At 39.2% G+C, this 27,258-nt stretch overlaps 1 protein-coding gene across 3 annotated transcripts in view; it reads right to left on the bottom strand.

The window, feature by feature from the left end:
* Positions 1-27,258, bottom strand: part of B3GALNT2 (beta-1,3-N-acetylgalactosaminyltransferase 2) — a 56,121-nt gene that overhangs the window by 25,634 nt on the left and 3,229 nt on the right. For 2 of the 3 annotated variants that reach the window (XM_027590048.2, XM_027590066.2), the window contains exons 2-6: positions 17,664-17,811; positions 10,166-10,266; positions 7,011-7,204; positions 4,043-4,102; positions 1,193-1,288 (exon numbers count right to left, since the gene is read on the bottom strand). In XM_027590048.2, coding sequence (XP_027445849.1) covers positions 1,193-1,288; positions 4,043-4,102; positions 7,011-7,204; positions 10,166-10,266; positions 17,664-17,811 — 599 coding nt within the window. The remainder of the gene's footprint in view (positions 1-1,192; positions 1,289-4,042; positions 4,103-7,010; positions 7,205-10,165; positions 10,267-17,663; positions 17,812-27,258) is intronic. The other variant, XM_027590056.2, reaches the window with a different exon arrangement.

Below are 27,258 nucleotides of genomic sequence, written 5' to 3'. Positions count from 1 at the left end.
GCGCCCCTCTCAAATATTTTCTGAGTAAATGAATACACAAACCAAAGAATGGCTTCCTTCAAAACCTGAGATCCAACACTTAGCGAATACAACTTAGCTAAACCACTGCTCTTAATTAAAAGTAAAAGATACTTTTGATGGGACATACTTCTGCCCCTCCCCCTGCTCATGTGCTCACTCGTGCTCTCTCTCTCTCGCTCTCAACTACATAAATAAAATCTTTAAAAAAATAAATGTTTTTTAAGCAGAAGTTTGTGTACAGGTGAAATAAAGGAGATCCCTTTCACATCTATAGAACTGACATATATAGTTTCAACTACTTGTACTGAACGCCAAAGATCCACAGCATATGAGATGTGTTGTATAAGACAAACAGAACCCACAAGACCAGTGTTGGGAAAATGTTTCTTCATTCGTCAGCAGAGCTCGTCAACGGTCTAGCTCCCATGATTTAGCTCATCAGCTTTGACGTTGCAGGACGAACTCAACAGCTGATTTACAGTGACTCCCCAAGATGCTTGAGAAACTGAACCCTATGTGGTTCCAAAGCCCTGAACTGAGGAATGTACTCAGACTAGACTGAACTAGCCTAGAGAAGCTGAGGTGGATGGATGAGTAATCTGCTCTTGCCCACCATGCGATTCTCTGCAACCACCCTGTGGCTTAACTGCAGGCTGACGTGGGCACTTGGCAGGTAGGTGACAGGATCTCTAGGACACACCTACTCAAGGACCTAGGTGACAGCTGTCTTTTCAGACATGTTCCACAACCTCGAGAGGTTTTATTCATCTTGGAAATGTGGCCAATCTCTTTGCCATTACCCTGCCTGCACCCTACCACCCCCACCCTCTGCAGATAAATAAACGACCTGATTCATTCAAGTGGTATCTGGGTCTCGTGTTTCCATCAATCCATGCCTATTATTATCCTTTGTCACTAAAACAGTCATGCAGTTCTCAATCCACTGAATAAACCAGGCAGTGCCTTTCAGAAAGTGTGGTTTGGGACCCTCTGAGGCATTACGGGGCTGTGACAAGGAATGGTGCAGAGTGCTACATTTCAGTAATCTGTGCACAAAGTTGGCGGCCCCATCCAGCACTCTGAAGAGCTGTCCTGGTACAGCAAAGCATCAACTGCTGGCCTCTGAGAGCACAGTGCCAGGCCACCACAGCCCTTCCATTACACCCCGTACCTCAGGCAGGATGAACTGCTCCACAGGCTTGTACCACAGCTTGTTCACCTGCACACCACAGCTCGGAGGGCTGAAACGAGCCACGAAGAGGGCCTCCTATAAATGGGAGGTGGGGGGTCGGGGACAAGAAACAGGGGAAAAAAAGAAAGACTCCACGTTAGACATTGCATATTCGCCAAGTTTTCAAACATCTTCTATCTTGGGCAGCTTAATCCTCGATGGCCCCAACCAGAGTTAATACGGGTCGAAAATGATGTTGAGACATCATTTGCGTTTTCCAGTGCGATCACGTTTATTAAGTAGATATTTAAGATAACAAAAGCTGTCTTAAAGTTCCAAAACATGAAACGAAATCCACACAACCTTATAAAAAACCAAAGCCCACCTTGAAATGAGGAGCATTAGGGGAGGTGTGAGGTGTTAAATCAAGCTGAATTATTAGGCTTAACCCCAAGGGTTAAGAAGAAACTGAAAGATCACATATTTCTACACAGAACAAAGGTACTCCAGGAGCCCCCCTTCAAAAAGAACCTTTAGAAGAAAAAATGCACAGAAACAAAAAAGGGAACATAAGAGAGGGCTGATTGCCATTATGTCTTTAGGCACCCCGCATTAACTGCACTTGGATTTACGGCGATTTGTGGAGTGCTGTGCTTTTTACAATTTGTGGCAACCCCTCAATGAACAAGTCCAGAGGCGACATTCTTCCGACAGCATTTGCTCACGTTGAGTCTCTGTGTCACATTTTGGTAATTCTTGTAATATTTCACACTTTTTCATTATTATTATATTTGCTTTGGTGATCTGTGATACTACCTTAATTGTGGGGGGGCCATGAACTGCTCCCAAATAAGATGGCAAACTTAATTGATAAACCCATTGACCAGCACTTCCTCATCCCTCTCCCTCTCCTTGGGCCTCCCCTATTCCCTGAGACACAACAATATTGAAATTTGGTCACTTAATACCCCTACAGTAAGTGTTCAAGTGAAAGGAAGAGTTGCAGGTTTCTCACTCCAAATCAAAGGCCAGTGTGGTCCACAATAGCCAAACTATGGAAAGAGCCTAGATGTCCATCAACAGATGAATAAAGATGTGATATATACATACAATGGAATATTATGCAGCCATCAAAAATGAAATCTTGTCCTTTGCAATGAGGTGGATGGAACTAGAGGGTATTATGCTAAGTGAAATAAGTCAATCAAAGAAAGACAATTATCATATGATCTCACTGATATGTGGAATTTAAGAAACAAGGCAGAGGATCATAGGGGAAGGGAGGGAAAAATGAAACAAGACGAAATCAGAGAGGGAGACAAACCGTAAGAGACTCTTAACCTCAGGAAACAAACTGAGGGCTGCTGGAGTGGAGGGGTGTGGGAGGGATGGAGTGGCTGGGTGATGGACACTGGGGAGGGGATGTGTTGTAATGAGCACTGGGTATTATGCAAGACTGATGAATCACAGACCTGTACCCCGAAACAAATAATACATTATATGTTAATTAACTGAATTTAGATTTTAAAAAAACTTAAAGGATGTAAACTTAAGAGTTAAATAAGTTATAATTACAAGCAAAGTTAATAAATGCAAAAAAAAAAGCTAGTGTTTTAAAGCTTAGTGAGGAAGGCAAGTTGAAAGCAGAGAAAGGCTGAAAGGTGGGCCTCTTGTGCCTCTTTGTGAACGCAAAGGAAAAGTTCTTGAGGGAAACTCTAAGTGCCTCTCCAGTGAACACGCAAAGGACAAGAAAGAGAAACACACTTCTTGATGATACGGAGAAAGTCTCTGGATAGAAGGTCAAACCAGCCACAACATCTGCCTTAAGTCAAAGCCTAATCCAGAGCAATGCTCCAACTACAATTCCATGAAGGCTGAGAGAGGGGAGGAAGCTGCAGAAGAAAAGTTGGAAGCCGACAGAGGTGGGTGCAGGAGGTGTGGGGAAAGAAGCTGTCTCCTTAACATCAAAGTGCCAGGTGAGGCCGCAGGTGCTGATGGAGAAGTTGCAGCAAGTTCTCCAGGAGATGGAGCTGAGATAATTCAGGAAGGTGGCCACACTGAGTAAGATTATCCGTGTAGACAAAGCAGCCTTCTATCAGAAGAAAATGCCATCTAGGACTTTCCTAGCTAGAGAGAAGTCAATGCCTGGCTTCGAGGCCTCAAAGGACAGGCTGACACTCTTGTTAGGGGTACATGCAGCTGGTGACTTTAGGCTGAATGCTCATTTTCCATTCTGCAAATCCTAGGGACCCTAAGAATGACAATAAATCTCTGCCTGTGCTCTATAAATGGAACTACAAAGTATGGATGACAGCACATCTGCTTACGCATGGTTTACTGAATATTTTAAGCCTACTGTTGAGACCACTGCTCAGAAAAAAAAGATTCCTTTCAAAATATGACTGCTTGTTGATAATGCACCTGGTCACCCAAGAGCTAGGTGACTAACATAGCATTTCATGCCTGCTAACAAAGCCTGCATTCTGTAGCCCACGGATCAAGGAGTCATTTCAACTTTCAAGTCGTATTATTTAAGAAATACATTTTGTAAGACTGCCATAGACTCCTCGGATGGATCTGGGCAAAGTAAACCGAAGGCCTTCTGAAAGGATTCACCATTGTAGGTGCCATTAACAACATTCATGATTCATGGGAAGAGGTCAAAATATCAACATTAAGAGAATTTGGAAGAAGTTGATCCAACCCTCATGGAGAATGCTGACAGGTTCAAGTCACTGCAGATGTGGTGGGAATAGCAAGAAAACTAGAATTAGAAGTGAAGCCTGAGGATGTGACCGAATGGTTGCCATCTCATGATAAAACTTTAATGGATAAGGAGTTGCTTCTTACGCATAAGCAAAGTGGTTTCTTGAGATGGAATCTCCTCCAGGTGAAGATGCTGTGAAATTGCTGAAATGACAAAGAATTTAGAATACGGCATAAACAGAGTTGATAAAGCAGCTTCAGGGTTTGAGAAGTTGACTCCAATTCTGAAGGATGTTCTCCTTTGGGTACAATGCTATCAAACAGCATCCCAGAGAAATCATTTGTGAAAGGAAGAGTCAGTCAGTGAGGCAAACTTCACTGTTGTCTTATTTTAAGAAATGGCCCCGGCCACCCCAGCCTTCAGTAGCTACTACCCTGGTCAGTCAGCATCCACTGACATCGAGGCAAGACCCCCCATCAGCAAAAAAATTATGACTTGCTGAAAGCTCAGATGGTGGTTAGCATTGTTTAGCAATAAAGTATTTTTAAATTAAGGTATGTACCTTGTTTTTGTGATATTTGCATTAATATTAATAACTACGGCACATGTAATAGACGACATTAAAGTGTAAACATAACTTTCAGGTGCACCTAGCAAAAAGTTCATTTGACTTGCTTTCCTGTGATATTTGCTTTACTGTGGTGGTCTGGAAGCAAACTCTCAGTGTCTCTGAGGTACGCCTGTACTGTTTGTTTGTTTTTCTTTTTTTTTCAGTCCTTCCCAGTTTGTTTTAGGCAAGAATATTTCCTACTTCTCTCATGCCTATTCTTATATACCAGCTTACTACAGGAGAAACTTCTGTTAAAGCTGTGAGGGCCATGCAGAAGTTTAGGATTAGGGGGGTTTTAGTGGATTAGGCGTATTTCTTCATTAACACCAGGTCTTGGCCATACATTGGTAATACCTTTTGTATTGTGACTACCTGCAAACCTGTTAGCATCCATCTTAGACTAGGCTTTCCTTAGGACAAAGATTAACTTCTTGGCTAAAAATATGGCAACTAAAAAATAAATCAACATTATCAAAATACCGTCTGGGCCAAGTCTCTTCACTGATAACTCAAACATTACAAATGGTTTAAAAAAAAAAAAAGACTACATATACTAAGACAATTAAATGGATTAAAAAGAGGGATGCCTGGTTGGCTCAGTAGGTCAAGCGTCTGCCTTCAGCTCAGGTTATGATCCCAGGGTCCTGGGATGGAGCCCCGCATCGGGCTCCCTGCTCAGCAGGGGAGCTCACTTCTCCCTCTCCCTCTGCCTGCCACTGCCCCTATATGCCCAGCAATAGAAGAACGGATAAACATATTGCTGGAATACAGCTTAGCAATTAAAAAGCGGAAAAGGAATGGGGCACCTGGCTGTCTCAGTTGGCAGAGTATGCCCTCTTGATCTCAGGGCTGTGAGTTCAAGCCCCATGTTGGGCATATAGCTTACTTAAAAAAAAAAAAAAAAGGTAGGGGCGCCTGGGTGGCTCAGTTGGTTAAGCGGCTGCCTTTGGCTCAGGTCATAATCCCAGGGTCCTGGGATCGAGCCCTGCATCAGGCTCCCTGCTTGGCGGGGAGCCTGCTTCTCCCTCTCCCTCTGCCTGCCTCTCTGCCTACTTGCTCTCTCTCTGTATCTCTCTGCCAAATAAATAAATAAAATCTTTAAAAAAAAAAGGTAAAAGAAAAGGGAAAAATCATGAATACACACAAGAACATGGGTGAGTTACAAAAACACGTTGAGTGAAAGAAGCCTTACACAGGGGAGTATTTTATGATTCTATTTACATATTAAATATCACAACAGGCAAAACCAGTCTATGGTAACAGAGGGGGAAAAAAAAAGGCCATCTCTGAGAACTGGGACAGGGTGATAGGAATTTGGGTTACACAGCTTTATGCAGTTTAAACTGACCGAGGGGGGGCTGGCTGGCTCAGTCAGAAGAACATGTGACTCTTGATCCTGGGGTCATGAGTTCGAGCCCCACAGTGGGTGTAGAGATTAAATAAATAAAAACTTAAAAAATAAATAAATAAAAAATTGACCTAATGTACATTTCACTGTGCATAAAATTTAAAAAACCACAAATAAATATTAAAGTCTAGTTAATGGGGGGGAAAAAAAAAGTCTAGTTAATGATATGCATGCTGAAGTGTTTAGGGACAAAGTGTCCTGATGCCTGAAACTGACTCTGAAATACAGTCAGGAAAAATAAAAAGATTGTTGAACAACTTTATATATGATAAAGCAAATTTGTTTCTTTAAGAGTTTATCTGAGAGCGAGAGAGCAAGCGAGCACGAGCAGGGCGAGGGGCAGAGAGAAAAGCAGACTCCCAGCTGAGCAGGGAGCCCAACGTGGGGCAGGATCCTGGGACTCCAGGATCATGGCCTGGGCCAAAGGCAGACACTTAACTGACTGAGCAACCCAGGCGCCCTGAAATACAGCAAAATGTTAACTACTGTGGAAAGTAGGTGGCTACATGGGTGTTCACTGTATAATTCCTCCAAGATTTCTACAAACGGATCTTTTCAAATACAATTTCTTGCTAATATACTCCTTCAGATGTACTCTGTGAATAAATCAGATTTCCCCACATATCAGGAAGAGAGTAACCCCAGTTGTTTTAAACTTTCATTCCCTCTACATCCTTATTACAAAAGACATGTGAAGCAGCTGTTAGCCTTGTATTATAGAGACAGACTTTCAGGGTTGGAATGAAGAGACACTAATACTTGCTTATACCTTAGAGTCCCAAAGTTTCTACATTCATTATCAACTTTTGTAATTCCTTAGGCTTTAGGGGATTTTAGGTTGGGAATTTCTAACCTGGCCCAATCCCTTCTTTTCTAGATATAACACATTTATTTTTTACTGGTATCCTCTTCCCAAACCAGTATATTAATATATTATGCTATAATGTATCCAATCAGTAAGGGAAGAAAAGTGGAAGTCTTCCAACCAGATGTGTAAATATATAGTCTCCCAATCTACTATATGCCATGAGGAAAAAAACTGGTATTTTTTAAAAAGAAAAATGGGGAAAACCTTGTATAAAACAGTGCATACCTCTTGTTCTGCCTGATAAAGCTTGACTGTGATGTTCCTCTGGAAACCCACATCGTTGGCATCATAAAACACCCCAAGACTGGTAATAACGATTGGGTAGAGAACTCGGAAGCTCACGCTGACAACTCGGTCCTCAGAAATTCCTGATGAGGTGTCTTCAGAAAGACTGAATGCCTCAATTTCCTGGTTCAAAACTGAGAAAATAATGAGAAAAGGAGTTTTACATAACCAAACAAATATAATCTTATAATTCTTTCACAAATGGCAGTAATTGAAAAAATTCTCCAGAAATATGGCTGCTTCTAGGGAAAAACATAAATTTATCTTGAAATTTAAGAATGAAGTTTTTAGCTATGTCTAGGTAAAATATTTAATTATCAGAACTACTGTAATAAATTTTTGTATGCACATGTGTGCATATATATGTCTAAACACCATAGAGGAATATTATCAAAGGCATCTATTAGGAAAGGTTTGATAAATAGGGATATTAAAAATAGTACCTAATGCAGTCATAAATAATGAGAAAATTTAGTCTTGCTCTGCAAATTCCAAAAATTCTACTTCTTGTTGGGTAATTTAAAATACTTGTGATGTCACATGACAAAAGTCCTTGAAATCACCTCCAATAACACTGAAAAATTCTATGTAATACTGATAAAAGAGAAGCACATCAAACACAGTAGTATGTCTGATCACATACTGTGTGCCATGCCCCGTCGCATTTACAATTTCACAACTGCACTGTGTGGCCGTGGCATTACCTGACATCACGGGTTATGATACTGAGTCCTGGAGATGTTAAGTAACTTGCCTGAGGTCACAGAAAGTGGCAGAGCCAGGAATAAACCCCAGGTTTATGGACTTCAAACTCAGTGCTCTTTCCACTCCCCTACAGCTGCCTAAATCAAAGCCAAAAATAGTCCTTTGCAAATCATGTTTTCAATTACTATAAATGAAATCAGGGCCGATTACATGAAACAGTTCACATGGCTGAGAATATCAGTGCCACTTTGTGAAATAATATAAAAACCTATTCTAAAAGATTTTATCGAAGTTCTTTGTATCTTTCAGAGCTGTGGTTTTCCAATTTTCCTGCTCACACAACCGCATCAGTTAAACGCATTTGTACACACACTCATATATCTATTTACAAAATAGGCACATATATTATTGTTACCAATATATTCAGTCTTTATAAAGATAACATTGTCTTATTTTCAGATAAATAGAAATTCAGTTTTCTTCCCACACCCAGAGGATCATTTGGATCCCTACCTTCGAATTCCTAGAATGCTATTTTATACTTAGCAAAAGTTTTTTTTTTTAATAAACTCAGTAAATGTAAAAGATTCAAAGTATATGCATATGGGTTTAAAGCCAAGGTTAAGCACACTATAATCTAACTACCTATCTATTAAGAACAGATGTACCTTGAATTTCAAGCTATCTAGACACAGGAAATCCTGCTGCTTTGGTAATGCTATTAATCAAAACTACATATCCAGAGTATCATGATGATTAATTAATGCTCATGATGACCTTAAGGTATTGAAATAAACCTAAAATGACATTTGAGTCCTCAAAAAGATAAAATTAGGTTCAATATAAATTTAGTTACACCTATTTAAAAAAATTTGTAACCTAGGTATTACATATATGAAATTTTTCTATTAATTAATAGTACTACTCCTTTACTATTAATGAATAATAACACCTAAAATAATAAAAGTCTGGTTAATTTAAGGTGAGATTTTTAAAAAAATTTGATTTGGTTTGGATTTCAAATGTAATTTGTTCTAGGCTACTCTTACATCATCAGTAATACAACATTTTATTAGGTTCATGGTCCCTTTGGGACTGCAGTGCAAGCTAATGGACCTTCTCAGAGAAACGAGGAGAAAGGCAATTACACATGAAATTTTACTTACAATGTTAACTAAAAGATCCTAAGTAAGAAACCTCTGCTTTACAAAATAGAGACCTGAAAATAAGGTACAATTTATTTAAAAAGCTAATTGAAGCTGAACTTTATAAAAGGCAGGTTCTTTAAAATAATATTAAGTACCTACCATGTCCCAGGAACTATTCTGAATTTTTTATATGTATCAATTTCTTTCATCCTGTCAATCCCTATGAGGTAAGTACCTTTATCCCCAGTTTATAGATGGTGAAACTGAGGCACAGAGGAGGTGAATAACTGATCAATGGTCACACAACCAGAAAAGGCAGAGCCTAGATTTAAAGCCATGGGGTAACTCGGTGATGGGCATTAAGAAGGGCATGTGATGTGATGAGCACTGGGTGTTATATGCAACTGATGAATCATTGAACATTTTATCAAAAACTAATGATGTACTATACGATGGCTAATTGAATTTAAATTAAAAAAAAATAAATAAAGCCATAGAGCCTGACTCCAAAGCCCACACTCTCAACGACATCACTACCGCTGCTTCTAAGAGTAAGGTGTACATAATTATAAAGGTCTGACAAATCTTAAAATACCAGAAGTTATAATCAGCACACTTAAGACTTTGAAAACTTTAGTCTTCCTTAAAACGATAGCTGAACACAAAAGGAAATGCTGGTAAAGAAAGATATCTGCTTATACAGTTAGCAATGTCCTAAAACGGGCTCCCTAGTAACAGAGGGAACCTGATTAGGACCATCTTTCTTCATCATCAGAACTCCCACAGATCCTTAACTGTAAAGGAATACAAAATAGTACTCATATTTAAAATTTTTACTGTTTGTTTCTTTTGCAGGAGCTTATAGGCAGTAATTCTAAAAGAAAGTTGACTCACAATATTCGTATCAAGGTTACTGTAAATTGACAAGATGGTGAAATCAGCAGTTATCTCAAAGTTCAAAACTCCATTATTCAGATTTATCTATGCGCAAGGAATCTCCAGATGTATCTGAATCATACCGAGGAACAAACTCTCCCAGATCCTGAAATTATATGTATCTAAAAAGACTCCTCACAGCTAGAGTGATCACTCAATCTGTCAAAAAGGATGAAAGATACATTTTGATGAAAGCTCAATAGCAGTCTGCTAAAAACAGACCACCAGACTAGTCAGCTTAGCAAACTTTTCCTCAGCATCAAACTTGTACGCAGAGTCACGGGGCTGAGGAAAAAGATGACTCACCCGGATTTGTGATGTTGAGTAGTCTGCAGGAGTAAGGATCCTCCCTGTCTTCCACTGGGACGGCACAACCATGAGCACCTATTATGAACTTCACAAGCACACTGAAAGATGTGTTGGCATTAACATCAGATACTGATCTTCATTTTGTGCATACACGTTTCCTCACGCCCATTTCAAAGCTTTTACTTTGAGACACAAGTATTTATTAGGATCAATTCTAACTTTATTTTTCTAGCCTAGCAAAATAGGAACAGGCAAACTGAAAGTTGCCAACCACCAAGCGACGGATGTGTAAGCCCTCTGCTGTAGTACTGTGTTCAAGCGAGCATGAGTATGTTTGGCCTGGCTACCAGCAAATGCTCATATCAATTAAAAACAAACTACAGTAAAGTCAGTTTCTCATGCCCCAATCTACAACATATCTGTATCTGCAATCTGCTTTATTTGCTTTCCTCTATTATAGAAGGTATTCCTTTTGCTCCGGATTAGTCTTCATATTCAAGAGGGGGTCCTCTCCTCTCCTACACCTTACCTGTAACCCGTGGCTCCTTCCCTACACATTACAAATACAATGAATTCCTGATACTAATTTCTATTTACCTACCATCCCTTCCTGGTCTCCACCCTATCCTTTAGTGAAGTCCTACAAAGGAATGAACTAAAATTGTAGGCTCTAGTTTCTCATCTCCCACTCATTTTATGAAACAAATTTTAGCTTCAACACCCACCACTTATACTGAGATGTTTACCACCAATGTAACCACTGATGTGTTGCTAAGTCCACAGACAACTTTTCAGCCCTTCAATCTGTGGTTCCATAGTGCTGGTCTCCTTACAGTGCTCTCTTCCCTCCACTATGCGGCTTGCTCAGTCACCTGCACAGGCTCTTCTTCGCCAAGTCTGTCCATTAGGGCAGATTTTAAAGCAGGGCTTTGCCCTTGGGTCTGTTCTCACTCTTTCTGCCTGCTCTCCCTGGACAATAGTTATTCTCAAGGCTTCTCCTACTGGCTTATGAGAGCCAACTGCTAAATTTTCAGGAATTCTGTGGGCTGGTTATTAAGAACAGCCTTTCTCAAATTACATAAACTTACAATGAAACACATTCCTTTAAAACAAAGAAAATACTCAAATTAATCATTTCTTAATTATTTCACTATTATCTATGCTCTTGAGGTTATCTTTACGTATTATATCTGTGTGGTGGAAATAAAATGGTGCGCTACTGCGTATCTTTCCCAAGTCTGTGTTCAGAGATGCTGTGTTAGTTGGCTGAAGTTGGTCATGGTGGGAATATTTACACTATGGAAACTAGCAAACACTACAAATAAGGGTTTTATTTACTTTAAGAGATGGAGGGGAAAAAAAAGTAAATCGTTGGAGGAAAAGTCAATGAAGATTAAACCTAAAAATAGGATGTGTCTACATAGATCAATGGAACAGAATAGAGAGCCCAAAGATAAACCCACAATTATATGGTCAATTAATCTATGACAATGGAGGCAAGGATTTCCAATGGGAAAAAGAGTCTCTTCAACAAAGGGTGTTGGGAAAACAGGACAGCTACCTGCAAAAGAATGAAATGGGACCGCTCTCTTACACCATAAATGAAAAGAAACTCAAAATGGATTAAAGACCTAACTCTGAGACCTAAATCCATAAAACTCCTAGAAGGGAACATTGGCAATAACTTCTCTGACATCAGCTGTAGAAACATTTTTCTAGGTATGTCTCCTCAGGCAAGAGAGACAAAAGCAAAATTAAACTACTGGGACTACATCAAAATAAAAACCTTCTGCACAGCAAAGGAAACAATCAATAAAACTAAAAACAACCTATGGAATGGAGAAGATATTTGCAAATGATATCTGATAAGGAGATAATATCCAAAATATATAAAGAACTTATACAACTCAACATCAAAAAAACAAATAATCCAATTAGAAAATGGGCAGAAGACATGAATAGACATTTTTCTAAAGAAGACAGATGACCAACAGACAGATGAAACCATGTTCAACATCACTCATCATCACAGAAATGCAAATCAAAACCACAATGAGATACCACCTTACACTTGTTAGAATGGCTAATACCAAAAAGACAAGAAACAACAAGCGTTGGTAAGCATGTGGAGAAAAGGGAACCCTCATGCCCTGCTGGTGGGAATGCAAACTGCTGTAGCCACTGTGGAAAACAGTATGGCGATTCCTCAAAAATTTAAAAATAGAATTACCATATGATCCAGTAATTCCACTATTGGGTTTTTACCCAAAGAAAATGAAAACACGAATTCGAAAAGATATATGTACCCTGTACTTACTGCAACATTATTTATAGTAGGCAAGATATGGAAGCAACCGAAGTGTTCATCGACAGGATGAACGGATAAAAATGTGGTGTATACATATACAATGGAATATTACTCAGACATAAAAAAAAATGAACTTTTGCCATTTGCAACAACACGCATGGATCTACAGAGAGTATAATGCTAAGTGAAATGATTCAGAGAAAGACATACCACATGATTTCACTTATATGTGGAATTTAAGAAACAAAACAAATGAACATAAACCAAAAAACAGACTCGTTATAATTTTTTAATTTTTATATATTTATTTATTTATTTGTCAGAGAGAGAGAGAGAGAGAGCAGCGGGTAGAGGGAGAAGCAGGCTCCCTGCTAGGCAAGGAGCCCAATGCAGGACTCGACCCCAGGACCCTGGGGTCATGATCTGAGCTGAAGGTAGACGCTTAACTGACTGAGCCACCCAGGTGCCCCCCAAAAATAGACTCTTAAGTACAGAGAACAAACTGGTGGTGGCTAGAAGGGAGGTGGGTGGGGGATGGGTGAATCAGGTGAAGTGGATTACGAGTACATTTATCTTGACAGTGAGTAACGTAGAGAATTGCTGAATTACTATATTGTACACCTGAAACTAATGTAACACTATATGTTAATAATACTTGAATTAAAAATAAATAAAAATTAAAAGAAAAAAGTGATGTGTCTGTAGCCATTCCATTGTGAATAGCACAAAAAACTGAGGAACTACTCTTCCACTGTTCAGAACCTGTTGCCTGATTCCAAAGAAGTCCCTGACTTTACTAAGAGTAAAGTGCTGGCACATATCTCAGTTCTCACTTTAGTTTTACTCTTTAACTTAAAGAAAACATTTATGTACAAACTGCACTCTTTTGTCAACTGCAACATGTAATTGGTTACAGATACAAAAGTCTAGAACCATGGGAGCATTCCATGAGAATCAGCTCGCTACTTGGAATTTATAATAAAGAGTATCGTGTATGTTGTTTGTCAATTATGTGCTATATATCCTTTATATCAGTAAAACTTACAGAGAACACACACGTACACACTACACATAATTATTATGTTTCAGGAAACCAGCTGGTAACTGCCTGCAGGTACCATAAACTCAACATATCCACAGCATAACTTCTCTCCCATGAAACCTGCTCTTCTCATCTAGTGTTTTTTGCCTTGATTGATGAATTCATTATTCACCAACTTAGCTAGCAGTCATCCTAGACTGCTCTTTCTCCTCTCCCTCCTCCTGTTTATTTACTTCATTTTCTTCTAAGGTCACGCTTTATTTCAGCCCCTCAGCCGCCTAACTGGGTCTCAGCAGTCCATGCCACTGTCCCCATGGCTGTTCTGCAGGGGCTGGCCACGGCCTGCCTCTGGGTTTGATGCCCTCCCTCTCTCTACCTCATAATCCCTGTCTCTCGGCCCCTCTTTTCTTCCCCAGCGCTTCCTCTCACTCACCCACACCCTCCCCTGAACCGCCCCCCCAGGGGGTTCCAGTTACTTGGAACTGTTTGGAGTTTCCCAAACACTCCAGGCTGTTTTATAACTATTTATATCTATTTACATCTAGTTATATGTGCTATTTATATAATAGCACATATAACATTTTATGACACTATTACAACTATTTCCTATTAAACTTCAAGCTCCCATAAAGACTCAGACTATATGGCAACTATCTTTTTTTTGGGGGGGGGGGATTTTTTTTTTTTTTTTGGTAAGATTTTATTTGTCAGAGAGAGAGCACAAGCAGGGAGAGGGGCAGGCAGGCAGAGGGAGAAGCAGGCTCCCTGCTGAGCAAGGAGTATACGGCAACTATCTTTGTATTCTGCCATACTGCAGTACACTACCTGCATGCAGAAGATACGGAATAGATACTTATGAAATTGGCAACTTATTAATTTTATTACAAAGGCTTTTAATTAAATAAGATCCTGGAAATATATGTGGAGTCTGGCTCCTTCAGTGAAATGCTAGATTTGAAAGTGAGCCACAGCCACAGACATGCAAACATTTTCTTTTACTAATGGCCAATTAAGGCAGAATACCATTCATAAACAACTAGCATTTAGAAAAAAGTATAAACAGAAATGAGTAAGTTTACTAATTAAATTATTGCAGATATTTACCAAATTAGTTTTTTTTTTAAGATTTTATTTATTTATTTGACAGAGAGAGACACAGCAAGAGCAGGAACACAAGCAGGGGGAGTGGGAGAGGGAGAAGCAGGCTTCCCGCCTAGCAGGGAGCCTCATGTGGGACTTGATCCCAGGACCCTGGGCTCATGACCTGAGCCAAAGGCAGACGCTTAAAGACCGAGCCACCCAAGCACCCACCAAATTAGTTTTTTTAAAGCCATCTTAAATACTCTTACTAGATCCACAAAATTACTCTGCCCCAAGAAGTTTTTGGCTAATATCTATTTTTATACAGGTATCCCATCATTTCTATAAAACAAATCACCAAGCTTTCTAAATTCAAAGCAGTAATGCTATGATGGCAAATAAATTACTGGCGACTATCTGATTGTTATTTTTCCTCATGACATTTAGTCTGAGTCATTCTCTCAATAGTTGTTGAGTGCGTTACCCTGTGCCAAGTTAGGTTCTAAGTATTGGGAATACATCAGTGAAAAAAGTTAAATTCCTGGGGTGCCTGGGTGGTTCAGTCGGTTGAGCATCCAACTCTTGGTTTTGGCTCAGGTCATGATCTCAGGTCATGGGATCAAGCCCAGCGTTGGACTCCACGCCCAGTGTGTGGAGCCTGCTTAAGAGTCTCTCTCCCTCTCCCTCAGCCCCTCCCCCCTGCTTACTCATGTTCTCTCAGAATAAAATCTTAAAAAAAAAAAAAAAGTTAAAGTCCCTATGCTCATGAAACTATATTCTAGTGGGGAAAGACAACTTATAAATATAAAGCTAAATACAATAAACATGCTAGTTGGAAATAAGTATTATAAAGGAAAATAAAGTCAATAAGGGAGAACAGAGAGGGAAAAGGGGTTAGGTGCTATTTAATATAGGGCTGCCTCCTGCTAAGGTGACATCTAAACAGAGACCTGAAAAACGTGAGACTGTGAACCATGAGGATATCCAGTGGAAGAGTGATAAAGACAGGGGAGACAGTAAGTGCAAAGGCCCCGAGGCAGAAGCACATTTAGTGCATGGAAGCACTAGTCCGTACACTAGCAGTATGGTCACCAGTGTAGGGCAAGTAGATGTAGGTCAGGTAAGACTTGGCATTTTACTATGAGCTAAAGAGAAATCAATGGAGGGGTATGAGCAGCAAATCGATGTAATTTGACGAATTTTAAAAGCAGCACTCTGGCTGCTGCATGGGAAATAAAATATCGGGCAATAAAAGCAGAAGCAGGAAATCCAGATAGAGCCTTCTGCAGACTCCAAGTGAGAGGCAATGCGGCCTGATGGGGAGAGGGGGTGGTTGTGACAGTACTGGTAAAAGGGCGAGAGGCTGGATCCTGGGTACGATTTAAAGGTCGCACCCAGAAAACATGCTGATGGGGTGGATGAGAGAAAGAAGAAATCAAGGTAACAATGTATTATAAATTTTTAAAACTTCCTATTTTCCTGGTGCCTCAACATCCTCACAAACAGGCTATGAGCATCCTCCTCAGGTGACCTGATACACCACCAGCAGAGTGACAAGGCTGGTCCCTGCCACGAGATCCCCCTGTGGCCCTCCCCTGACTGACCTAGTGACACTCTTAACACAACAATGACGTCCCCTTATGCCTTCTGCTTGTATACTCCATCATGACCCCCAGTAAAGGCACGTGCCCACTGGGCCCCGCGCTCTGTCAGCTCCCCACCTGCTTGGCTGAGCCTGCTCCCTGGACGCTCCTCCTGTATGGCCACCCCCTGTGTGGCATACTGTGCCTCCTTCTCTACGACTTGTGAGTATAATAAATCTAATTTCATATGCCTCTCCCAGTGTCACTTCTGTGACCATGCTGGAGAGATCCTTAAAGACCCAAAAGGGGGACTTACTCCCTCATTTATAACATAGTCACCAGGGTTTTCTGTCCGAACAACTGGTAGAGGGGGGTCATTATTTTCCGAGACGGGAAAAGCTACCTAGGAAGTGCAGGTTTTGGAGGAGGTTCTGACAGCAGTGATGAGTCTGAGGCCTTTCATTTGCTGGGTAATAGGTGCTATTATCACTGAGCTCATGAACTAAAGAAATCTGTCTTGAAAAGGAATGAAAGCTGCTATGAATAAGATAGGAAATCTATAAATGTTCACTACTTATGACAAGAAAATTCTGCAATCGTACAGCTACTCAGTCCCAAACATGCCAGTTTAATGCAATCCTGAGAGGGCCATCTAGAACTGCTCATTATCTGAGTGTCCTCACATAACTAAAAGTTCAACCTCCCATGCTTCTCTTCCACTAGCCCCTCACTATGTAATCTTCAGAGGCTGGTCTCACTGAGAAGACTAAGGCCCTGGGCTCTTAACCCATAACTGAGCCACTTAATATCAACATAAGATGCACTACCAAAGCTCAATCCTTGAAGGGCAGTCAGGAAAAAGAGCTACACAGTGTGTATTTAAAAAAAAATATATAGAACAGAAAAAATTCAGTGTGTCTCTGTGAAGTTAGTGAAAAGCGTTTTTAGACACAAACATGTCTAAGCAGAGACCTATTCTGGAATAGAACCCTTTAAGAATTACTATTCTAGGGGCAACTGGGTGGCTCAGCTGGTTAAGTGTCCAACCCTTGATTTCAGCTCAGGTCATGACCTCAGGGTTGTGAGATCCAGACCCCCACTGGGCTCCACACTGGGCATGGAACCTGCTTAAGATTCTCTCTCCCTCTTCCTCTGCCCCTCCCCCTGCTCACTCTTGCTCTCTCAAAAAAAAAAAAAAAAGGAATTACTAGTCTAAATCAAAGCAAAAACAAAACAAACTAGGTATCTATACATACTAATATGTTAACCAGTGAATATATTCTCCTCTAACTACCTTTCGGCTAAGAACCTTGGTTAAATTTACTTTTGTGACTCAATTTGTGGCGGGAAAGCAAAATGAAATAGCCATTTCTCCCAGGAAGAGAGGCCACATGCCTAAATTAACATCTCTGACTACCCCAAAAAAGGTTTTTCAGAACTTTTACTCAGTTAATCAGGCAGGTGCCAACTAAGAAAACCTACCGTTGACTTAATGACGGATGTTGTATTAAATGCTTCAGCCAGGTGTTTCTTATCACATTTCGAAGTTCATGGTTATTGCGAGCTGACAACACACCAACTACCACATCATAGTGGCGAGATTTCCACTGAGGAAATAAGGCCAATTGATCTAGAAATAAGCAACAGTAAATTAGAAAAGTCATGTCTCAATTACTCTTCAATATGTAACATAAAAATGTCTATCAGAAAATAATACATGTTCATGTGTATAGAAAATACAAAGAAATACAAAGAAAAAATATTTTAAAAATCACCCACAGATGTACCATCCAGATAACCACTGCTAACATTTTTGGCATAGAGTTTTTTTGTCTTCCCCACATATGTATTTATTTATGCTCACATAAGTACATAAATTCTTCAAAACTAACAAGATGTTTATGGTGAGAATGAGTTTGGAAAGGCAGCATGGCATAAACCATGCAATAGTAGGCAGTATGAGTCCGTTAGGCCATGAGCAGAATCCTGGTTCTTTTTATGACCTATAGAAGTTCTTTAACTTCTTTTTTTTTAATTAAAGATTTAAAAAGAAATTTTAAGTAATCTCTATCCCCAACATGGGGCTTGAACCCTGAGAACCCTGAAATCAAGAGTCTCATGCTCTACTGACTGAGCCAGCCACCCTGAAAAGTTAACTTCTTGAGCCTCAGTTTCCTAAACTACAAATGGGTATAGCAACACTTCTCATAGAAGTGTCCGTTGTTGTAAAAATGAGATAATGTGTATAAAGGTCCTGGTTTGATACCAAAATAGTAGGTACTCACTGGCAACCAAAAGCAACTATAACCACCACACAAATATGTGCTTTCAAAGGTGAAGGCCTACATTAACATTATAGGGGGCGCCTGCGTGGCTCGGTTGAGCAGCTGACTCTTGATTTCGGCTCAGGTCATGATTTCGGCTCAGGTCATGATTTCAGGGTCGTGAGATCGAGCCCCATGTTGGGCTCTGTGCTGGGCATGGAGCCTGCTTGGGATTTTCTTTCTCCCTCTCCCTCTGCACCCCCCAATCCAGCTCTTGCTCTCTCTCTTAAAAAAAAAAAATAGTAAGTTTGGGAAATAAAGCTGAAAGACTACTATGCTAGAAAGTACAAGAACCCTGATTAACACCAATAAATTCTACACCCAGCAAACCTTGTATCACACTTACTAAATACTCCAAAGAATGAAAGAGGGAAGCAACATTTCCAGGGAGGGACAAAAAAAAAAAAAAATCAAGTGACAACTCATATGAATGGCTCATTTTTTACTGCCATAAGGTCTAATGGGCAGGATCACATTTTTTTTTTTTTTAATTGCCCTTAGAAGACAGAAGGGAAAGATACTTTGTTTTCTATCACCAGTTTCAAAGCTGGAGTGCTAGAAGCTTATATATAGCTCTGATGAGGGGCCCCTTTCACCTCTTTCTCCAATCATGGGAACTGATCCAAAATGTTTCCAAAAATAAATAATTGAAGGCCAGAGATCTTTACTACATTAAGTTCAATCCTTTTATATGCCATAGAATCCATGTATTCAGCCAAAAGACAACAAAAACATGTTGATATTTTTTCAAAGGACCAATTAAAATAATAAAAAGAAAATCTGGGAGACAGAGTCTTCTAATAGGATACCTGAAGGATATTACATTGTAACAATTCTAGGAGTATAGGAATTTTTGTGTAGATACCTCTTTTTCCACAACAGAAACGTTTCTAAAAAAAAATTTAACCTAAATGAAGTAGAGATACTTGTTATTTTAGCCTACTGTGAATCCTGTACTAAAACGAATTCTTCTTTAAAGGCAGGAATTTATCTTTTTTTGTTGTTATTTATTTTAGAGAGAGAGAGTGAGAGCACAAGTGGGAGGGGCAGGGAGAGGGAGAGAGAATCCCAAGCAGACTCCCCGCTGAGTGGGGGCTTGATCCCAGGGCCCTGAGATCATGACCTGAGCTGAAACCACGAGCTGACCACCTAACTGACTGTGCCACCCAGGCAGATCATAAATTCCCTAGGCAGGAATTTATCTTTAATGTAAATCCAAATCTTCCTTGACTAAGCTTGCTTATAATAGACCATATTTATTGCACACCTATAAAGTACTAAGAACTATGCATAGAGTATCAGTTTAATGCTTTGCATGTAGAGTATCATTTAATGCTCACAACCCTGAGAAGTAGGTGGGGTCAGGCTCCTTATTAAAGAAGTAAGGAAAGAGGCAGAGAATTCAGTAACTTCCCCTAAGGCAAACAGCTAAGATTTAATCCCTGGCAATCAACTCCATTCTTCATCACTGTTCTATTAGCACCACAGCTCCATGTAGCTCATCTGAGACTAAATTCTGATCTTTTATTTGTAACACCAGTTCAGGATGGGGAATTAGTGATAAGCAGATCACTGGAAATGCTGGTGAGCACGTTAATTTTTTTAAATTCATGGCCCAGGAACATTTTTTTCTCAGACACACAGAACTATACAATGAAAGTTGTACCTATTGCTGGAACTAACTCTAAATGAGTCTGAATTTGGAGAATAATTTAAATGCTTATGTAAAATTGGCACTGATATCCCACTTCATCCCCACTTTTTCACAGAGAAATATTAATAGTAGGTACTTTTAGCAACAGGAATGAGGCAAATGTAGTAAGTAACCAGACATATCTGACATTGATTCTAAAACCTGCATGATACCAGTAACAAGCTATTTAAATCCCTGTGCCTCCATTTCCTAATAAAAACAAACAAACAAACTGATACCAAAAAGTCTTCAGATAGCCTATTTTGTCCATTTCAAAATGTCTTCTGGAACAATTAAAAGCTGTAGAAGAGCAAAATCACATTTAACCAAAATGCCTCATTTACCTGACATCATCAGAAAACAAGGTTGATGCACAAAAGGAAAATCATAAAATAACTAAAACAAACCATTAAGTGCCAAATATCACTGCCTCATTTTTGGTAGAAAATCAAAATAAACCTTTGAGAAAGGGATTACATGAAACATAATTTAACTTGTTCTTCATTGACAAAGTCTTCATGAAAAATATCTGGAATCTATCCCTTTCTCATCATTAATTCTACCCACTGCTTCAATTCGGACTCCACTGGACCATGACAGGGGTGTCCTAATGGTGAGCACTGCGTAATACGTGGAAGTGCTGAGTCACTATATGGTACAAATGAAACTAATACAACACTGTAGGTTAACTACACTGGAATTAATAACAAAAAAAGACAGTTGGGAAAATCTGAACACTAAATATTGGAAAGAATCATTAATTTTTCTAATTGCGATGACAGTTTTGTGGTTATGGTTTTTTAAAGTCTATCTCTAGAGATAGTATACTAAGACATTTATGGAAATGATAACTTATCTGTGATTTGCTTCCAAATCATCCAGTGGGAAGAAGTGGGTAGGGGTGTCTATGAAAAATGGGAGGTGAAGGTGTATGGTGAGTACATAATATTTGTTATAATCTTCTACTTTTGGTATGTTTAAAGATTTTCATAATAAAAACTTAAAATATGAGAAAAAAAAAAAAACCCAAGCCTATTCTAATGGTTTATCCCTGGTTTATTCATCTCACTGCCAAACAAGATTTTTCTAAAACTTAATAAATAAAGATAAAGATGACCACGTGGCACGTGAAAATCCCACGGCTTATGGTTGCAAACTGCTTTTTGATCTCACCCCACTACCAATCCTCCCTCTGCTTCTAATCCACGTCTAAGCAGCTTCTGAGGAACTGCTTCAGTTTACATGCATTTCTCCTTTTCTTGCAGGAGAAGTGCGTGGCAGATTTTGGCCTCTGAAAAAAACTTCTCCTTCCAGATATACTGAAAAATAGGTTTCTAAAGACTCAACCAAAAAACTATTAGAAATAAACAAATTCAGTAAGGTTGCAGGATACAAAATCAATCTATAAAAATCAGTGGCACTTTTAGACACTAATAATGAACTATCAAAAAAAATTTCAGAAACCAATCCTATTAACAACTGGATCAAAAAGAATAAAATACCTAGGAATAAATTTAACCAAGGAGGTGAAAGAGCTGTACACTGAAAGCTGTAAGACACTGATGAAAGAAACTGAAGAAGACACAAATAAATGGAATGATATTCTGTGCTCACGGGTTGGAAGAATATTTTTTAAATGTCCATACTACCCAAAGCAATGTACAGATTCAATGCAATGCCTATCAAAATTCTAGTGGCATTTTTCACAGAAATACAGCAAACAACTCTAACATTTGTATGAAACCACAAAAGACCTTAAACAGCCACAGCAATCTCAGGAAAGAACAAAACAGGAGGGCATCGTGAAGCATAAGCTGTTCTATCATCATCTAAGGGGGATGATTACAGCAATACAGGCCTACCTCAAGAAACAAGAAAAATCTCAAATAATCTAACCTTATACCTAAAGAAGCTAGAGGAAGAACAAAACCCAAAGCCAACAGAAGGAAGGAAATAATAAATATGAGAGCAGAAACTAATGATATAGAGACCAAGAAAACAACAGAACGGATCAATGAAACCAGGAGCTGGTTCTTTGAAAACATCAACAAAATTGATAAAGCTTACCCAGACTCATCCAAAAAAAAAAAAAAAAAAAAAAAAGAGAGGACTCAAATAAATACTATCAGAAATTAAGGAAGAGAAATAACCAACACCACAGAAATACAAAGGATTATAAGAAAATATTATAAGAAATTATTTGCCAACAAATTGGATAACCTAGAAGAAATGGGTAACTTCCTAGAAACATAACCTTCCAAAACTGAATTAGGAAGAAAAAGAAAATTTGGAGACTGATTACCAGCAATGAAATTGAATCCGTGATCAAAAAACCAACAACCTAAAGTCCAGGACCAGATGGCTTCATAGGTAAATTCTACCAGATGTTCAAAGAAGAGTTAATATCTATTCTTCTCAAACTATTCCAAAAAATAGAAGAGGAAAGAAAGCTTCCACATTTATTCTACAAGGCCGGAATCACCCTGATACCAAAACCAGATAAAGACACCACAAAAAAAGAGCCAACATCTCTGATGAACATAGATGTAAAAACTCTCAACAAAATATCAGCAAACCCAACAATACAGTAATACATTTAAAAAAATCATTCACCACAATCAAGTGGGATTTATTCTAGGGATGCAAAAGTGGTTCAGTATTTGCAAATCAAGCAACATGACTGAAGAGATACATGCACCCCTATGTTTACTGCAGCATCATTTACAAGAGCCAAGATACGTAAGTAGCCCAAGTGTCTATCGGTAGATGAATGAAGAAGATGTGGTATATACACAATGGACTATCACTTGACCATAAAAAAGAATGAAATCTTACCATCTGCAACAACATAAATGGACCAAGAGAGTACTATGCTAAGTGAAATAAGTCAGTTAGAGAAAGATAAATACGATTTCACTCATGTGGAATCGAAGAAACAAATGATGAAACAAGGCAAAAAAAAAAAAAGAGAGAGACAAACAAAAAAGCAGACTCTTAAATATACTGAACAAATTGGTGGTTGCCAGAAGGGAGGTAGGTGGGGTCATAGGTGAAAAAAATGGAAAAAAAAAGACAAACAAACAACAACAACAACACCACCAACCAAAAAAGTGGAGGCATTATGCTCCCTGGTTTCAAACTATATTACAAGGATATAGTAATTAAAACAGCATGGTTTCGGCATAAAAACTGACACATAGATCAATGGAATAGAATAGAGCCCAGAAATAAACCCACAATTATATGGTCAATTAATCTATGACAAAGGAGATAAGAATATACATGGGAACAGAATAGTCTCTTCAACAGATGATGCTGGTACTACACTTGATCTGAGCCAAAAGGCCAAGAAGCGACGGTGCTGGGAAAACTAGACAGCCATACATAAAAGAATGAACCTGGACCACCACCTTATACCATACACAAAAATCAACTTAAAATGGATCAAAGATTTGAACCTAAGACCTGACATCATAAAACTCCTAGAATAAAACATACGCAGTAAGCTCCCTGACATTGGTTTTGGTGATGATTTTTTGTATTTGTCACCAGAAGCAAATGCAACAAAAGCAAAAATAAATAAGCAGCACTACATCAAACTAAAAAGCTTCTGCACAGCAAAGGAAACCATCAACAAAATGAAAAGACAACCTATAAATGGGATAAAAGATTTGCAAATCATGTACCTGATAAGGGGTTAATACTGAAAATATATTTTAAAAAAACTCTTACAATTCAATAGCAAAAAACCAAGCAATCCAATTAAAAAATAGGCAGCGGATCTGAAGAAATATGTTTTCAAAGACAACATACAGATGGCCAACAGGTACAGTCAACATCACTCATCACCAGGGAAATGCAAATCAAAACCACAATGTGAGAGATCACGTCACACCTGTCAGAATGGCTAGTATCAAAAAAGATAAGAAACAACAAGTGTTGGTAAAAGTGTAGAAAAAGGAAGGCTTGTGCACTTTTGGCGGGACTATAAATCGCTGTAGCCCCTGTAATAAACACTATGGAGGTTCCTCAAAAATTAAACTAGAACTACCACATGATCCAGCAATTCCACTTCCGGGTATTTATTCGAAGGAAATGAAAACACTGGAGAAGATATTTGCATACCCTGTTCATTGCAGCGCTATCTACAATAGCCAAGACATGGAAATAACCTAAGTGTTCACTGACAGATGAACAAAGAAAACGTGTTATAGACAAATACAATGGAATATTATTTGCCATAAAAAAGAAGGAAATTTCTTGCCATTTCTGACAACATGGATAGACCTTGAGGGTGTTATGCTAAGTGAACCAAGTCAGACGGAGAAAGACAAATATGGTACAGTCTCACTTTTTTTTTTAAAGGAGATTATTCTTTATTTTTCTTATAAATTCCATGAATATTTATTTTATTTTTAAAGATTTTATTTATTTATTTGACAGAGAGAGACACAGCGAGAGAGGGAACACAAGCAGGGGGAGTGGGAGAGGGAGAAGCAGGCTTCCCGCCAAACAGGGAGCCCGATGTGGGGCTCGATCCCAGGACCCCGGGATCGTGACCTGAGCTGAAGGCAGACGCTTAACGACTGAGCCACCCAGGCGCCCCTACAGTCTCACTTTTACGTAGAATCTAAACAAAACACTGAACTCATAGAGAACAGACTGGTGGTTGCCAGAGGTGAGGCGTGACATGTGGGCAAAATGGGTGAAGGGGGTCAAAAAGTACAGACTTCCAGTTAAAATAAAGAAGTCATGGGGATGTAATGTACAACTTGGTGGCTATAGTGAATAATGCTGTGATGCATATTTGAAAGTTGTGAAGAGATCTCAAAAGTTCTCATCACAAGAAAAAAAATTGTAACTATGTTAGATTGTGTTCATTTTTACAATATGTACATATATTGAATCAATGTCATACACCTGAAACTCATGTAATAAGTCAATTATAGCTCAGTTAAAAAAACAGGTTTCTTCTACCATATACCAGCAATGTAAATCAGTCCAACAGACTTGTGAGTACTGTGTTACATGGTATAAAACCCAGGGGTGGGTGCTCAATGAACACTTGTACAAGAATGCCCACGTTCCTAGTGCCCCAACCAGCCTTTGCCTGTATACTTTCAACACCCTCCGCTATACGTTGCTAGTACAGGGGACCTACTTTGATTCTGGTGTCTGGAGACAGCAAAGAAAGAAATGAACAGCTAAGAAGTAAACATGCTACAAAAAGACACAAAGATAATTCACAGATAAAATGCAAATAGCCAACCAACCTATGAAAAAATACTGTTTCATTAGGAATCAAATTTGAATTAGAGCAGTAAGGTACCAGGCTTCTGCTACGTTCAAACACAAATATCTTTTTTTTTTTTTAATTTATTTATTTGACAGAGAGAGACACAGCGAGAGAGGGAACACAAGCAGGGGGAGTGGGAGAGGGAGAAGCAGGCTTCTCGCCGAGCAGGGAGCCCGATGCGGGGCTCGATCCCAGGACCCTGGGATCATGACCTGAGCTGAAGGCAGACGATTAACCATCTGAGCCACCCAGGCGCCCCAAACACAAATATCTTCTTAAATAATACCCCAACCATTGGTATTGCAAGGAAATGTGGAGAGCTATTTTAAGGAAATGGCTCCTCTCCTACGTTGCTGCTGGAATGGAATTTGGTAGTCTTCTGTGGGACAATTTGCCAATATACATCAACTGCCTCAGATAAATTTTTTAAGTAGGCTCCACGCCCAGGGTGGAGCCCAACACGGACGGGGCTTGAACTCATGACCCTGAGATCAAGACCTGAGCTGAGATCGGGAGTCAGACACTTAACCGACTGAGCCACCCAGGCTCCCCAGAACTGTATAACTTCTATCCAGCAATTCCATGTCTAAGAACTTATTCTAAAGAAATAATCAGCGCACCTGGGTGGCTCAGTCAGTTAAGCATCTGCCTTCGGCTCAGGTCATGATCCTGGGGTTCTGGGATCGAGTCCCACAGCGGGCTTTTTGCTCAGTGGGGAGCCTGCCTCTTCTCTCCCTCTGCCTTCCCCTCTGTCTGCCACTCTGCCTACTTGTGCTATCAAATAAATAAATAAAACCTTTAAAAAATAAAAGAAATAATCGGTGATGTACTAAAAGATCTCTATTCATCACGATGTCATTAATTAATAGTGAAAAACTGCAAAAATCCAGGAATGCAGAAATAAAGGGTTAGTTAAATTATGGTGTATCTATATGTAGCCATTAAAATTACATTGTAGAGTTATATTGTTATTCACCACATTAAGATCAGCAGACTATAAGAACTATGTACATACTGTGTGGTTCCATTTATATAAAGTACCAACAGGCAAATCTCTGCCATTTAAGATCAGGATCGTGGTTAACCACTCCTGGCAGTGATGGAAGGGAGCATGAAGGGAGCTTGCTTCTGAGGTGCAGGATTAGTTGGTTATATTCAGTTTGTGAAAATATATCAAGCCATACATTTACAGGCCCTTTTCTGAATGTATATTATACATCAATACAATTTTTTAAAAATACTAAGTAATTTCCCTCCAACATGCACTGTATGTACATTCAAAAACTGTAATATAGATCATTTTCCCTGTTTTTAAAAATAATTTCAAACTTTTCTACAAAGAACTTGTTTTACTTTTATAAGAAAAAATTTGTATCCTAAGGGCATCGTGGAATGTGAATAGACGATATATAGGTGACAAATTCATTCATACTCTCCCAGTTTTATTTTCTTGATTCATTCCTTCAAATTACTAAGCCCCTCCTATGTTCACTGTTCTAGATGGTAGATACAGAGCAATAAACAAAAAACAAATTTTCATGCCAGGAATAATTAAAACCCCACACAAGCTCCCTGAGGACAACAGCATTCTATTCTCTAATATGTAATGTATCCTGAGGGTCTGGCAACCTGCGAGGCTCTGCACTTAGAGCGGACATCCAAAAGTTTATTCAAGACCAAGGGAGGTTGATTTCAAAACTGATTGTTCAAAATAGGCCCAAGGATTCTTAAAAACCAGACCAAAATTTCCACTCTCACATCAAT

The sequence above is a fragment of the Zalophus californianus genome, chromosome 15 (genome assembly GCF_009762305.2).
Source record: "Zalophus californianus isolate mZalCal1 chromosome 15, mZalCal1.pri.v2, whole genome shotgun sequence".
In the NCBI taxonomy this organism is placed as follows: Eukaryota; Metazoa; Chordata; class Mammalia; order Carnivora; family Otariidae; genus Zalophus; species Zalophus californianus.
This window is presented reverse-complemented; position numbering and strand designations above follow the sequence as displayed.